Source organism: Littorina saxatilis, linkage group LG8 (genome assembly GCF_037325665.1).
Source record: "Littorina saxatilis isolate snail1 linkage group LG8, US_GU_Lsax_2.0, whole genome shotgun sequence".
NCBI lineage: Eukaryota > Metazoa > Mollusca > Gastropoda > Littorinimorpha > Littorinidae > Littorina > Littorina saxatilis.
In genome coordinates, this window is record NC_090252.1 from 53,202,189 (window position 1) to 53,218,798 (window position 16,610).

Below are 16,610 nucleotides of genomic sequence, written 5' to 3' on the forward strand. Positions count from 1 at the left end.
TGTGACCGTCGCTGAAAAAATAAAACGAATGAGTGCATCGATAAGTACGCGGTAACACTACTTTCAGACCATTTAAAAGCTTTAAGTAAAGGTTCATAAGTTGCAAGAAAGTAATGAAGTCGAATAGAAATTAATTTAGTTGAAGCGCACAATTCTTTTGTTTTGCGTTTCAGGTCGGCAGAACGGGCGAAACGGGTTTGGGACCCATTTGGCTTACTCGATTCAGAATTGATTCCACGTTGTTTTTCTCGAACGTGTGTAATTAGGCTTATTGACAGAGAAGCAAATTTTAGGGAACAAATATGTAGGTTTAGATTTAACCATTTGCTCCCTATTTGAAATGTATCTACGTGATCAACTGTTTTGCGAGTGTGTTTGCATGGATGAACTTAAACTGGTATGGGTGAGAGGAAAACGCGACCGACACGTCTGTCACCGCCGATTGATTGCATTTTGAAGGAATATGACTGGATTACGGAAAAATATGTGGACTTACTGCAGAGCCAGGCAAAAGAGTAGACTTGCTCGCAAAACACGTGAAACAGCCGATGTTTGATAGCTGAAGGCGCACACCAAAACACACTACCGACAGATTCTCAAAAGTCGTCTGCTAACGATGCAAGGGGAGGGTACTCGTGTTTTTGTTTTGGTTCGCTAGCATCTGGTTATCTTGTAAGTTGAATGTTCGTTTTTTTCGACCTGCATTGCGGCTTTCATAATGAAAGAAACTTTTGCTTATTGCATCTCATACATCAGATCAGTTCTGAGATTCATTTTTGCGTGCAACTGATATGGTTTTCTGAGCCGTGCAATACGATTTTAGAACTTCATACAAATGTGTCACATTGTTCGGCGCGAGGTCAAAGGTCGGGAGGAAAGTAGTCCTTTGCCCAAATCGGAATCTGCACTATCATATATTTTTTGGAGTCCATGATGTATTTATTGAGCTATAAAAATACAACATATATACCCATACTGAAGTAACAGAGACAAAGAAGGGAGGTCATGGGATATATATATATATATATATAAATTGAATTTTCAATCTATATATTATGTCACACATTCAATGATATATATATATATATTCTCTCTTGTCTAAATTTCTAAATTCTTTCCTAATAAATATCAATTCTACACTTTGGCCTTAAATCAAAGTGTTTCCCTTCACAGATATCCTCTTGGGGTTGTCAGATGAGGGTAGTCTCCCATGCCAACAGAAGCTACCATTCAGAGAATGGTTTGCTTCTTAGTTGGATACCATGGGTTGACAACTCTCGCCATCAGTACCACCTGACCACTGATGAGACACAATAGTGTCGAAACACGTGTCTGGTCTAGGTACTAATACAATGGTCCTCCTCAGGACTAGATTACCTTGCGATACGTCCCCCACAAAGGGACTTTGCTCTGTAAATCTCGGTCCCCCTTGAGGAGGGTCTGATGCTCCCAATAGGCTGTCTGTGAAGGGATACTTATTTCTCTCTCTATCTCTGCTAAGAGATTTTAACAAATCTCAGAAGAAAGTCTCTGCTGACTTTCAATTGTTTCTTTCACAATTTCTGATGTTTTATAATGTGGTCACCGTGAAAGTTGCATCGCCTTTAAAGCGATCCAATTGAATAAAGCAGAAAACTTCTTCTTTACCAAGTCCTGTGTTGAACAGCAGTGAAAAGTTGACCGCTTTTCCTGTTTAACCTTTTCAAAATTAGATCTAACTTGTTCGCGTATCCATTTCTGGATCTGCAGGCTGGTACAGAGTTACCTCCCTTTAGGCTTTTTCAAATTTCCCTTGTTTTAACCTAATTTCTTGGTTAAAACTTGTCTAAATTTCTAAATTCTTTCTTAATAAATATCAATTCTACACTTTGGCCTTAAATCAAAGTGTTTCCCTTCACAGATATCCTCTTGGGGTTGTCAGATGAGGGTAGTCTCCCATGCCAACAGAAGCTACCATTCAGAGAATGGTTTGCTTCTTAGTTGGATACCATGGGTTGACAACTCTCGCCATCAGTACCACCTGACCACTGATGAGACTCAATAGTGTCGAAACACGTGTCTGGTCTAGGTACAAATACAATGGTCCTCCTCAGGACTAGATTACCTTGCGATACGTCCCCCACAAAGGGACTTTGCTCTGTAAATCTCGGTCCCCCTTGAGGAGGGTCTGATGCTCCCAATAGGCTGTCTGTGAAGGGATACTTATTTCTCTCTCTATCTCTGCTAAGAGATTTTAACAAATCTCGGAAGAAAGTCTCTGCTGACTTTCAATTGTTTCTTTCACAATTTCTGATGTTATATATATATATATATACTAGAATGAATACCCGCTTCGCCGGGTAGCCGGCTTCGCCGGGAAGAAGTACTTAGAGCCGTACGCCGGCTTCGCCGGGTCCGAACAATGGACCCGCCAAGCTTAGGTCCCTCCCAGATTCGTGGAATGGGAACAGCACGAAAATGATTCAGTGGCCATAATGCCATTCCTGACCATATCGAGTCCCATCCTTGTCGACGAATGTAACCGTGTTAATCACCTCAGTACATAAATTTACACAAAAGCCGCCAGACCACATCACAGACAGAACTGAACAATGCACAGGTGTTGCTCACATAGAGACACACACACACACACACACACAACACACACAAAAACACAGAGAAGCCGTATCTATAGAGAGATAGATGACAGTGTATTTTTCGCGTGGCTATAAATTGATTCGACCTTTGCACTTTTACAGTGAGGATAATTTACGGGTCCAATGTACGTTCTGGACACTGCGTTGACCTTCTAAAAATAGTAACAGTAACAGAACGCCGGGAATATCCGAAGACGCTCCACTCACACTATAGTGCGCCATTACGAAGGAAGATCGAGGTAAACGCTGAAAACCTGGAGAATATGAGAAGATAAGGAAGAGTTACTTATAATGGTGAAATGAACACAAAAACCAAAATCGATTCAGCGCTGCGCGCTGAGAGCACGTGTTGAAATATCTCATCGATGATATTGTGTCCGGGGTGTAGCTGAATACGGTGTCCAAATTTGAAAAAGATCCACCGAGAACTTTGGCGTTGTGATGTGGTGTAGCGGCTATGGTGTGTCGGTATGGGGGCCCGGGTAGCTGAGGTGGAACCAAAATAGCTGAGGTGGAACCAAAATCGGTTCAGCGCTGCGCGCTGAGAGCACGTGTTGAAATATCTCATCGATGAGGTTGTGTCCGGGGTCTCTCTGAATAAGCCCACCAAATTTGAAGCAGATCCATCGAGAACTTTGGCCGTGCATCGCGCACAGACAGACACACACACAGACACACAGACACTTGTCGTATATATATATATATATATAGATATATATATATATATATATATAGAGAGAGAGAGAGATAGAGAGAGAGAGAGAGAGAGAGAGAGAGAGCAAGAGACAGAGCGAGCGAGAGACAGAGAGAGAGAAAGAGGGAGGAAGAGAGAGAGATATATAAAGAGAGAGAGAGATAAAGAGAGAGAGAGAGATAAAGAGAGAGAGAGAAAGAGGGAGGAAGAGAGAGAGTGAAAGAGAGAGACCGAGAAAGAGAGAGAGAGAGAGAGAGAGAGACAGAGACAGAGAGACAGAAAGAGAGAGAGAGAGAGAGAGAGAGAGAGAGAGAGAGAGAGAGAGAGAGAGAGAGAGAGGGGAGTGAGTCAACCCGAAAAGAAAAGCCGGATAGCGATATTGACTTAACAACTGTGTCAGTGTGGGTGAAAGACTACACGCTACCAGCCAGTACAGGGGCGGTGCGTGTGTGTGTTTTCGCCGTGAGAGTACTGGCTTCGCTCATAACTTTTGTTTTACTTTTTTATGTTTTTTATTGCATCATTGCTTGAGCATCTCGCGAAGGCTACAATGTTAGACCCGTGTACGGGACGCTTTAAAACTACACGCAAAGGCAAAAGAAGTTTCGTTCAGGGAGAAGTCCTTACTTGTTCACTGCTATCTAGAAAGTACTGGTTTGCCAGGTAATACTGTAACATTCTCAGAGCACTGTGAAATGTGGAGTGCTACAGGGGTCTGTTTTGGGACCTGTATTATTTTGCATCTATATAAATGATTTGCCCCTGTACCCACAGTCTGAATCTGTTGAGTGTCATATGTTAGCAGATGATACTACCTTACATGCAACAGGGAAAAGCCCTGCACAAATTCAAGACAATTTGCAACAGAGCCTAAACGATGTTTCTGAGTGGTGTTCTGCAAATCGTATGCTTATTAATCCAGTTAAAACAAAGTCTATGATAATCAGCACTCGCCAAACACATCAACTTTCAGAAATGACTCTGAGTCTGTCCCTAAATGAGCACTCCATTGAGCAAGTAGCTGAGCACCGTTTACTGGGACTTATTGTTGATAATAATCTCAAATGGCAGACTCACATCAGTGGAATCTGCAAGAAAACCTGTTTCTTTTGTCAAAGTTACAAAGCATTATTAATCTGGACACAAGAAAACTATATTACAATGACCACATAAAACCCCATATTGATTATGCCTCCATAGTATGGGACGGGTGTAGTAAAGTTCACTTGCAGAAGCTGAACTCGCTCCAGCGTAGAGCTGCTAAACTAGTTCTGCTCAGTCCATCTCTTTCTACGAAGAAAAAGATGAAAAGTATTGGGATGTTAAGCTTAAAGAAGCAGCTTTTGTATAATAACTGTTTATTTATGTATCACGTCGTCTATCAGGACGCCCCAACATTATCTTATACAATTCTTCAAATCATTTCCGTCATATTATTGAAACTATCGAAATAACCTTGTCTTGCCAATAAGGCCCCACATCGATTTGTTTAAAACTAGTTTTTCTTATTCTGGTGCGTTCCTTTGGAATTCACTACCTGTAAATGTCATGTCTGTCATTATCTTCTTTTAAAAGACAGCTCCGAAAGCACCTCTCTAACGACTAAGTCGGTGTACAATTTCTGCGAGTGTGTGTGAGGATCCGTGAAAGAGAGAGTGTATAGTATGCTTCCATTAATTAACAAGCACATAAATGTTTAATGCTTTGTTACTTTTCCCTTTTTTCGTTTCATGTGTGTATCATAGTAGGGACTAGCTGTAAGAACGGACCATATGGACCTAATGCTATCATCCCTCGGTAATAAAGTTTTCGAGTTCGAGTTCGAGTTCGATTTCTCTATTTCTCTCTGCCTCTGTCTGTCTCTGTCTGTCTGTCTCTCTGTCTGTCTGTCTGTCTGTCTGTCTGTCTGTCTGTCTCTCTCTGTCTCTCTCTCTCTCTCTCTCTCTCTCTCTCTCTCTCTCTCTCTCTCTCTCTCGTACTCTTTCTCTATCTGTGTGTGCACTCTGTCTACCCTCACTGACACTGTCCTGTTGATGTAGCTTTAAAACCACGGTTTGATAAGACTTTATGTACACGCAAGCACATTGCGTTTCGTTTCAGAGCCAAAAAAAGGCCCAACAGGCAGCGAGGAAAACGTACACACTTCAGGCACTGGTGAGTACTTTCCTTCTTCCTCGTCACGGTAGGATCGTATTTCATGAATACCATTGAACAACGTAATTAAACATCATTCAGCGCAAGTTCAGACGGGCGCTGTGGCGTGGTGGTAAGACGTCGGCCTCTTAATCGGAAGGTCGAGGGTTCGAATCCCGGCCGCGGCCGCCTGGTGGGTTAAGTGTGGAGATTTTTCCGATCTCCCAGGTCAACTTATGTGCAGACCTGCTAGTGGCTTATCCCCCTTCGTGTGTACACGCAAGCACAAGACCAAGTGCGCACGGAAAAGATCCTGTAATCCATGTCAGAGTTCGGTGGGTTATAGAAACACGAAAATACCCAGCATGCTTCCTCCGAAAGCGGCGTATGGCTGCCTTAATGGCGGGGTAAAAACGGTCATACACGTAAAATTTCACTCGTGCAAAAACACGAGTGTACGAGGGAGTTTCAGCCCACGAACGCAGAAGAAGAAGAAGAAGCGCAAGTTCAAAATAGCATGGTAGCTAGTTCGAGCGTGGTTGTGAAGTATGTCAACTTCAAATAAGAGTGGCTGTTTTCAGATTGAGTCTTTTAGTTTGTGTAGTGCAAAATTAAATCTGCTATCAAAGTTAGCATTTTATATAGGCGTCAAACTATAGACAATTATGTTTTATAGTGTTGGTATGCAATGTGTGCGCGTGTGTGTGTGTGTGTGTGTGTGTGTGTGTGTGTGCGTGTGTGTGTGTTTGTGTGTGGTTTTGTGTGTGTGTGTGTGTGTGTGTGTGTGTGTGTGTGTGCGTGTGCGCGTGTGCGCGTGCGTGTAAAACATGTCTTTATTGTTGAAGCAATCGAACACAATAAACGACAATTATAAACATTACCTGCCAAAAATAACCATGGCTACGTCTGATTTATACTACTACCATCTCCATCACGGCTTCTTCAACTTCTTTTAAACGGTAGACGAAGACGACAGCACAAACACAACAGCATAAGCAATAACATCTCGCTCACTTGTCTAGTCTTATTCCCCACCATTTCTCAGTTATAGCCTATTCGTCTTAAAAACGTATACGTTTGAGTGCAGATCTTTGTGAAGAAGCCGTTTATTGTAAAACAGTTGTTATGACTGCAAAAAGGCACTTCAAATCATACATTTAAGAAACTGATTGATTTGATGTAAGGCAGTGGCTTAACAATAGAACTTACAACACAGACAACCCTCAAAATCAAATTCACGTAAGCAAGGTTGTAGCGTTGAAACACATAACAACAAAAATCAGAACAGCTGAAAGGGAAAAAGTGTTATATGTCATTGGAAAGAACAGTGAGCTGTGTATCTAAAAAAGTCAGTTATGTTTATCTTTCTTGACGTTGTGGCATGCTGAGCGATGTAGGTGTCTTTCCTCTCAGATGCCAGGATGGGCGGTTTTTGAAGCCTTTTTAGCAAGTTCTAAGACAAAAAAGGTACATTTCAGAAACTCCTCAAGGCATTGCCTTCAGACTTTCAGTGAGTTATGCTAACACATTTCGTAAAATACACACAGAATAGTAAGACATTTGAGACATCAGTTTTGCTAACACTTTATTGATTAAATAGAACTGTGAATATGATTATACTAAATTAAGCTCCAACACTGGAGAAGAGAACATGAAAGAAAGAAAAAAGAAAGAAAAAAACAAGCATTGATTACACGTAAAAACATAACCGTTATTCAAGTTTAAAGTTAACCTCCGTCTATTGCAGGACTCGACGTAATGAGTACTCAAAACTATTCAGACCAAAACAACAAGGATGGCGCTCGCACGAGCAATATTCTTCACCTCACGCCAATTGCGAATCCTTCTGCCTATCCTGATCAACCTGCGCCACAGCCACTGACAGCAGTCGTCCCAAACGAGTCATCCGCGGTGAGAAACTCTATAGGACCTACACGTTATACCGACGGATACACCTACGTTGACATCAACGATGTACCCGCAGCAAGAACATCCTTGAACGCTGAACAGCCGACCAAAAGAGTCGCCTTTCAGCCGGATGCCATCAATATGAAGACGCGAGCCAAGGGAGACAATCACACAGAAGATGGTAATACACACCGTGATATAGTTTTTGGGTGTGGGCTTTGATAGTGGCCTCGGCGTTTCAAGGCGTTCCTTATCCCTGCCAAATCTCCAGAAGGGATGTCCTGCTAAGTTCAAACTACTAATTATTTGATGTTGATCACCTTCAATAGTTGTACAGTTTGTACATTTTGTCTCTCCTTTGTGTGGACAGTTGTTTTTGTAAGCTGTCGTTGTACAAGAGGGAGCAATCGAAGCATTTTGTTTTCAACTTGTCATCAATATTGAAGAACTATTCATGCTTATTTCGCAAGTGAAAGCAAAACTGCACATTGCATTGAAGTCGAAAGACACCATTGTTTCTCTCCTTTAAATTCCGGCAAAATGAGGTCGTACGGCCAAAAAAATCAATATTAAGAATAATTATGAGCTTGTGTTGCAAATGTTTCAACTTACATCCTCTCATTTGCAGACTCTGTAGACTACAACACCGATCCCTACGACAGAATTGGCAACCGCTCATCTCAGAAAGACAACAAAAGATCATTCAAGGTCGACGATGACAACGCCTGTAAGCCTATAGCACGTGCACACACTGTTGGTCCCAAGGGAGACGTATACTCTCAAGTGAACAAAGTGAGACAGACTGCTGCCGCGAAACAGGAGAAGGCCGGCTACTCCCGAGACCAGTCACCAAAGAAGCAGACGACAAAAGATAATGTAAACGGAGCAGACGATCTAAAGGATCAGAAAGGTACGAACTCAGATCAGATCGAGTAATGCAAGGGAGGCAATTCCAGAGATACATTGTGTAGCATCATAGTATGGTCTAGACGAAGGATGAACCGATGGGGACAGTGGTGGGCCCGTTTATTAATGCCTTATTCCGTCTCTCTTGTTCACTCCCTTTCTCTCTTTTGCCCTCTCTCTCTCTCTCTCTCTCTCTCTCTCTCTCTCTCTCTCTCTCTCTCTCTCTCTCTCTCTCTCTATCGCTCTCTCTCTCTCTTTTTTTTCTCTCTCTCTCTCTCTCTCTCGCTCTCTCTCTCTCTCTCTCTCTCTCTCTTTCACTCTTACTCTCTCTATCCAAAGTACACTCACACACTGGTTTTTTGTAACTTTTTTTTAAACTTGCCGTGTCTTTCATTAAACTTCCAGTTTTGTGTTGTTGTTCTTGACTTTTTTGCTCCTGTTCAATAATTCAAAATATATTTCCGGAAGGAGACAGTAAAAGCAAATTGTAGGGTGTGCCTTTAGAACAATAGAACCTACAACGCAGACAACCATTACAATCAAATTCACGTAAGCAAGGTTGTCGCGTTGAAACACATTTATAACAACAAACATCAGAACAGCTGAAAGGGAAGAAGTTTTACATGTCATTGGAAAGAACAATGAACTGTGTATATAAAACAGTCAGTTATGCTTATCTTTCTTGACGTTGTGGCATGCTGGGCGACGTAGGTGTCTTTCCTCTCAGATGCCAGGATGGGCGGTTTTTGAAGCCTTTTTAGCAAGTTCTAAGACACAAAAGGTACATTTCAGAAACTCCTCAAGGCATTGCCTTCAAACTTTCAGTGAGTTATGCTAACACAGTTCGTAAAATACACACAGAATAGTAAGACATTTGAGACATCAGTTTTGCTAACGTTTTATTGATTAAATAGAACTGTGAATATAATTATAATAAATTGAGCTCCAACACCGGCGAAGAGAACATGAAAGAAAGAAAAAAGAAAGAAAAAAACAACTCAACTCAACTCAAATTTATTAATCCATATGGAAATTATGTTGTAACAATACTCATTTCCAATCAAAAGAATAAGAATGCATACTAAACACAGTCTCACTAACGCAAACAGTCATCCGTCAAGTCAAGTCTGCCAACTCACAACTCACTCACACAACAACAGCAACAGCAATACAAATTAACAAAAACCATAATTCCAATAACAAAAAGACGTCCAAGAGTCCACCTCCACATCCACGCACACACAAGGTTTACAAAGCACCACATGTCGACTAGAACACCGCACATTTGGGCTACGGTAATACAGTTACTAAAAATACATACATTACAGATAACCCAGCAACAGAGTACAGTAATAATTATGACAGAGAAACATGATAGAGGCCTCTAACATGTGATTGGTTGAAAGCATGGATAGCTCTGGGAACAAAAGAATTGCGGAAACGTGACGTTCTAGCAACCATAGCCCTCAGTCTACCACTCCTGTCAATGCGTCGAGAGTCAAATTCAGGTTTCAGTGGGTGTGTCTCGTCAGCCAAAATTGAGGTCAGTCGGTCAGTCAGTCGTCTCTGGCAAACTGATTCAATGGTCTCTTGCTTCCTGCCTACAACAGATCCAGCCTTCTTGACTAGTTTTTCTAGCCTGTCACTATCCTGTTTACTAAGGTTACCCCCCCAGCACACACATGCATATGTCAACACGCTACCAACAGTGGACAGATAGAACATTTGCAGGATGTCATTACGAACAGAGAACGATCTAAGCTTCCTTAGACAGTACATGCGCGTGTGCGCTTTCTTCAAGATTTGGTCAGTGTTGGCATGCCAAGACAGCTTGTTGTCGATCACTACACCTAGGTAGCGATAGCTTTCAACCTGTTCGACTTCAACACCAGCTATCATGATAGGCTTGTGTGCTACCTTTTTTCTTCTAGTGTCGAAAATCATTTCTTTAGTTTTTCCTGTGTTCAAGTCCAGGTAATTCTCGTCGCACCAGTCCACAAAGCTGCTAACTTCTTGTCTGTAGTGTGTGTCATTGTCGTCAGTAATCTGTCCTGTAAGTCCAGTATCGTCAGCAAATTTGTCGATGAAGCACGACCCGTGAGAACTCCTGCAGTCAGCAGTATACAGGGAGAACAGAAAAGGTGACAATACTGTTCCCTGCGGAGCTCCTGTGTTGGTATTCAGTACACTAGATAGCGCGGTCTGCGGAGCACCGGTGTTTGTGTTCGGGCCATTAGATGGTACTGTACCAGCCCTAACAAACTGGGGTCGGTTGGTCAGTTAGTCTGTGACCCACAATACAGTTGGAACGCTAATTTTCATCTTCAGTAGCTTTTCAGCAAGAAGGTGAGGCTGTATCGTATTGAACGCGCTAGAAAAGTCAAAAAACATCAGTCTAACACATGCTCCAGGTTTATCCAGATGAGAATAGATACTGTGCAACACATGTAAAACGGCATCCTCAACACTTCTACCCTTTCTATAGGCAAACTGCCACGGATCCATAAACTCCGCGGTAAGCACCTGAAGCTTCACTAATACTAGTCGCTCAAGAACCTTCATGACAGCAGAAGTCAATGCTACAGGTCGCAGGTCGTTCATCACTTTGACCGGGGTTTTCTTTGGAACTGGGACGATGCAAGATGTTTTCCAAAGGGATGGGATTTTTGACTGTGACAGAGACATGTTGAAAATCACAGTGATTGCAATGATTACACGTAGAAATGACCGTTATTCAAGTATAAAGTTAACCTCCGTCTATTGCAGAACTCGACGTAATGAGTACTCAAAACTATTTAGACCAAAACAAGGATGGCCCTCGCACGAGCAATATTCTTCCCCTCACGCCAATTGCGAATCCTTCTGCCCATCCTGATCAACCTGCGCCACAGCTACTGACAGCAGTCGTCCCAAACGAGTCATCCGCGGTGAGAAACTCTATAGGACCTACACGTTACACCGATGGATACACCTACGTTGACATCAACGATGTACCCGCAGCAAGAACATCCTTGAACGCTGAACAGCCGTCCAAAAGAGTCGCCTTTCAGCCGGATGCCATCAATATGAAGACGCGAGCCAAGGGAGACAATCACACAGAAGATGGTAATACACACCGTGATATAGTTTTTGGGTGTGGGTTTTGATAGTAGCCTCGGCGTTTCAAGGCGTTCCTTATCCCTGCCAAATCTCCAGAAGGGATGTCCTGCTAAGTTCAAACTACTAATTATTTGATGTTGATCACCTTCAATAGTTGTACAGTTTGTACATTTTGTCTCTCTTTTGTGTGGACAGTTGTTTTTGTAAGCTGTCGTTGTACAAGAGGGAGCAATCGAAGCATTTTGTTTTCAACTTGTCATCAATATTGAAGAACTATTCATGCTTATTTCGCAAGTGAAAGCAAAACTGCACATTGCATTGAAGTCGAAAGACACCATTGTTTCTCTCCTTTAAATTCCGGCAAAATGAGGTCGTACGGCAAAAAAAAAATCAATATTAAGAATAATTATGAGTTTGTGTTGCAAATGTTTCAACTTACATCCTCTCATTTGCAGACTCTGTAGACTACAACACCGATCCCTACGACAGAATTGGCAACCGCTCATCTCAGAAAAAGAACAAAAGATCATTCAAGGTCGACGATGACAACGCCTGTAAGCCTATAGCACGTGCACACACTGTTAGTCCCAAGGGAGACGTATACTCTCAAGTGAACAAAGTGAGACAGACTGTTGCCGCGAAACAGGAGAAGGCCGGCTACTCCCGAGACCAGTCACCAAAGAAGCAGACGACAAAAGATAATGTAAACGGAGCAGACGATCTAAAGGATCAGAAAGGTACGAACTCAGATCAGATCGAGTAATGCAAGGGAGGCAATTCCAGAGATACATTGTGTAGCATCATAGTATGGTCTAGACGAAGGATGAACCGATGGGCCCGTTTATTAATGCCTTATTCCGTCTCTCTTGTTCACTCCCTTTCTCTCTTTTGCCCTCTCTCTCTCTCTATCTATCTATCTCTGTCTCTCTCTCTATCTCTCTCTCTCTCTATCTCTGTCTCTCTCTCTCTCTCTTTCACTCTTACTCTCTCTATCCAAAGTACACTCACACACTGGTTTTTTGTAACTTTTTTTTAAACTTGCCGTGTCTTTCATCAAACTTCCAGTTTTGTGTTGTTGTTCTTGACTGTTTTGCTTCTGTTCAATAATTCAAAATATATTTCCGGAAGGAGACACAGTAAAAGCAAATTGTAGGGTGTGCCTTTCAAAACCACTTTTAAACGAACTTCTTATATTTGTTTAAGGAGCGCGAGGGAGGGGGAGAGAATTTAGTTGCCTTTTGTGTGTTCAGCTAATACGGTTTTGTCACGATCCAATAAACATATTAAATGGTCTTGTTTTGTCAACGCTTCAAGTTTTCTTGAATTGTGTAATCTAACACTGCACGTCACATACAAAAGCAGTCAGTTTTGAATCTAAAAAGCCGCGTTTGCTTCTTCCAGGTGAAGACGGGAGAGTCTACGCAAACCTAGACGGAACATCAGCGTATAACAATGCGGTCAGTATATATTTGTCTGCAGCTTAAAAGCAATGAAGACTTCGGGGAGAAGCCATAATTTATTACAATACGAAATATTTAGTTTTTGCTGTGTTTTTCTATGTTCCTTTGTTTGTTAGTTGTGTGTGTGTGTGTGTGTGTGTGTGTGTGTGTGTGTGTGTGTGTGTGTGTGTGTGTGTGTGTGTGTGTGTGTTCGTTAAAGGGCTAATAGATATACTGTTATGACAATAGATTCGTGTAGGTTAACCCTGAATTCCTCCATTACCTGAAGTGCCGTTGAAATGCCTAATTGAAAACGCCACGGACAGCTCTTCGCTTTTCGTTTTTCTATGTCGCATTAACCAAAAGCTACATTAAACACTCTAGCTTCGTATTTAACAAAAGCACACGGAGTTATATCCGAACTTTGTCTATTTCCTTTCTTTTTGTTTTGTCACAGATTGTGGCGAACACAAACGGTGATAGCGCGACTTCAAAGAGAGATGATGCCGATGACGATAACTTAGACGACCAGTACAACAGGTTGCAGTACCACCGACCAGACCCACAGGATGACGCACAGTACAGTCATATCGCACAACTGTAATAATGATAATACATGTAAGGCCCCCCAAAAAATAGTCTGTTTACGGTATTCCGACCGACCCTATTTTTTTCGCGCGACCCTATACTTTGTTTGGGCATTTTGGAAAAAAAAATAACAAAAAAATAACGTAAAAATATGGTTTTTGGGAGAAAAAAAAATAAATCCCGACCTACCGACCCTGTTTTTTGGGCCTATGTTACCGTAAACAGACCTGGTTTTGTTGGCCTAATAATAATAATAATAATTGTCAGTAAGTACTGGTGTCACATGACTGATGTGAACCAGTTGATTGGCTAATGGCGATGCGCTTAAATCTGTTAGCGCACTCCTGGAGTGCGCTAACTTTTCCACAGAGCGTATTCTTACACCCTTTGCCAAAGCAAGACTGTACTCTCATCCTCAGAATTAATTAATGACATGTAGCTTATATTCTCCACAATACCAATGATTATGACCATAAATGTCCTGCTTTTCAATTAAAGCAGAAGTGGGTTTTTTCTGACAGATTGCATGCGCCTGTGCCGCCCACAGTTGCACTGATCTAAAAATAGAACCCGCTGTGTCTAATTTTTCAGTTTCGACTTGCGAAGATTCCTCTCATAATTATGCCATGTTGGTGGCATGTACCTTATTATCCACATTACCAAATGATGAGTTAGTATACCCAGCAGCTAACAGAAAACACAAGTGTTATTCCGATAACGTAGCAGCTAGATCAGCACGTAGCAGACTACACTGAAATACGACTGCATCTGTTCAGTAAATGAATGTTTTCCGTTTATTTTAAGGCAAGAACAATCGGAATCGAAAACGTGTAGGGTTTAGAACGTTCTTACCACATATAAGACTTATTACCAGCCTGCTTTATGTGTGCAGACTCAGTGCAACGGGACGAGCAATTTTTGTTTTTGAAATGAGACTCAGTGCAATAGCCTAGCAGACGACATAAATCCCGCTCAGCAAATTAACATGTTAGGCAAATGTGAACGATAAAACGATGGGGATATAATACGTGTAGGGTTCAGAGCATTCTTACCGTTCATATTTAGTACCAGACTCCCCGATGAGGGAAGATACCACACGAAAAACATGCCACGTTTATTTTGAAAATGGGCTTTCCGTCGACCTTGGCAAGGGGCACAACTCTGCACAGTCAATCTGTCGAAGCTCGATGAAGGTTTCGAACCGCAAATAACTGAAAGCACAGTCCTTTCTCCGAGTTCAAATGAGAGAAAGATCGTCACTGTTTAGCTTAACGCTACACTGGAATTTACCAACAGAAATTAAAACAAGTGTTTGCGTGTGATGAAAGCACGACACACGAGACAGCCCACAAAAAAGTAGATCTTCTATACGACCTGATCACACAGTTATGCCTATTCAAATGCGCGTAGCAAAATGTGCGTGTTGTATCTTCTTTTTTCTCTGGCGGTACCGACAATATCGTTATTGAAACAATCCCAGTGCACTAAGGGATTTATAGAGCAAATCTCGAAAATAATTATTGAACTCAGCGCTATGCGCTTCGTTCAATAATGAATTTTCTCGATTTGCTCTATAAATCCCTTAGTGCACTGGGATGTCTCAATAACTTAAATAATAATAATAATAATAATAATAATAATAATAATAATTGTCAGTAAGTACTGGTGTCACATGACTGATGTGAACCAGTTGATTGGCTAATGGCGATGCGCTTAAATCTGTTAGCGCACTCCTGGAGTGCGCTAACTTTTCCACAGAGCGTATTCTTACACCCTTTGCCAAAGCGAGACTGTACTCTCATCCTCAGAATTAATTAATGACATGTAGCTTATATTCTCCACAATACCAATGATTATGACCATAAATGTCCTGCTTTTCAATTAAAGCAGAAGTGTTTTTTTTCTGACAGATTGCATGCGCCTGTGCCGCCCACAGTTGCACTGATCTAAAAATAGAACCCGCTGTGTCTAATTTTTCAGTTTCGACTTGCGAAGATTCCTCTCATAATTATGCCATGTTGGTGGCATGTACCTTATTATCCACATTACCAAATGATGAGTTAGTATACAATTCCCAGCAGCTAACAGAAAACACAAGTGTTATTCCGATAACGTCGCAGCTAGATCAGCACGTAGCAGACTACACTGAAATACGACTGCATCTGTTCAGTAAATGAATGCTTTCCGTTTATTTTAAGGCAAGAACAATCGGAATCGAAAACGTGTAGGGTTTAGAACGTTCTTACCACATATAAGACTTATTACCAGCCTGCTTTATGTGTGCAGACTCAGTGCAACGGGACGAGCAATTTTTGTTTTTGAAATGAGACTCAGTGCAATAGCCTAGCAGACGACATAAATCCCGCTCAGCAAATTAACATGTTAGGCAAATGTGAACGATAAAACGATGGGGATATAATACGTGTAGGGTTCAGAGCATTCTTACCGTTCATATTTAGTACCAGACTCCCCGATGAGGGAAGATACCACACGAAAAACATGCCACGTTTATTTTGAAAATGGGCTTTCCGTCGACCTTGGCAAGGGGCACAACTCTGCACAGTCAATCTGTCGAAGCTCGATGAAGGTTTCGAACCGCAAATAACTGAAAGCACAGTCCTTTCTCCGAGTTCAAATGAGAGAAAGATCATCACTGTTTAGCTTAACGCTACACTGGAATTTACCAACAGAAATTAAAACAAGAGTTTGCGTGTGATGAAAGCACAACACACGAGACAGCCCACACAAAAGTAGATCTTCTATACGACCTGACCACACAGTTATGCCTATTCAAATGCGCGTAGCAAAATGTGCGTGTTGTATCTTCTTTTTTCTCTGGCGGTACCGACAATATCGTTATTGAAACAATCCCAGTGCACTAAGGGATTTATAGAGCAAATCTCGAAAATAATTATTGAACTCAGCGCTATGCGCTTCGTTCAATAATGAATTTTCTCGATTTGCTCTATAAATCCCTTAGTGCACTGGGATGTCTCAATAACTTAAATTGTCAGTAAGTACTGGTGTCACATGACTGATGTGAACCAGTTGATTGGCTAATGGCGATGCGCTAAATCTGTTAGCGCACTCTTGGAGTGCGCTAACTTTTTCACAGAGCGTATTCTTACACCCTTTGCCAAAGCGAGACTGTACTCTCATCCTCAGAATTAATTAATGACATGTAGCTTATATTCTCCACAATACCAA

At 41.7% G+C, this 16,610-nt stretch overlaps 1 protein-coding gene across 1 annotated transcript in view; it reads left to right on the top strand.

Annotated features, from left to right (window-relative positions):
- The window catches only part of LOC138972375 (uncharacterized), a 15,918-nt gene extending 2,410 nt beyond the window's left edge, over positions 1 to 13,508 (top strand). The window contains exons 2-6 of the mRNA XM_070345043.1: positions 5,431 to 5,484; positions 11,044 to 11,382; positions 11,832 to 12,113; positions 12,778 to 12,833; positions 13,273 to 13,508. Coding sequence (XP_070201144.1) covers positions 11,055 to 11,382; positions 11,832 to 12,113; positions 12,778 to 12,833; positions 13,273 to 13,419 — 813 coding nt within the window. The 5' untranslated portion in view covers positions 5,431 to 5,484; positions 11,044 to 11,054 and the 3' untranslated portion in view covers positions 13,420 to 13,508. The remainder of the gene's footprint in view (positions 1 to 5,430; positions 5,485 to 11,043; positions 11,383 to 11,831; positions 12,114 to 12,777; positions 12,834 to 13,272) is intronic.
- Positions 13,509 to 16,610: the final 3,102 nt, after the last annotated feature.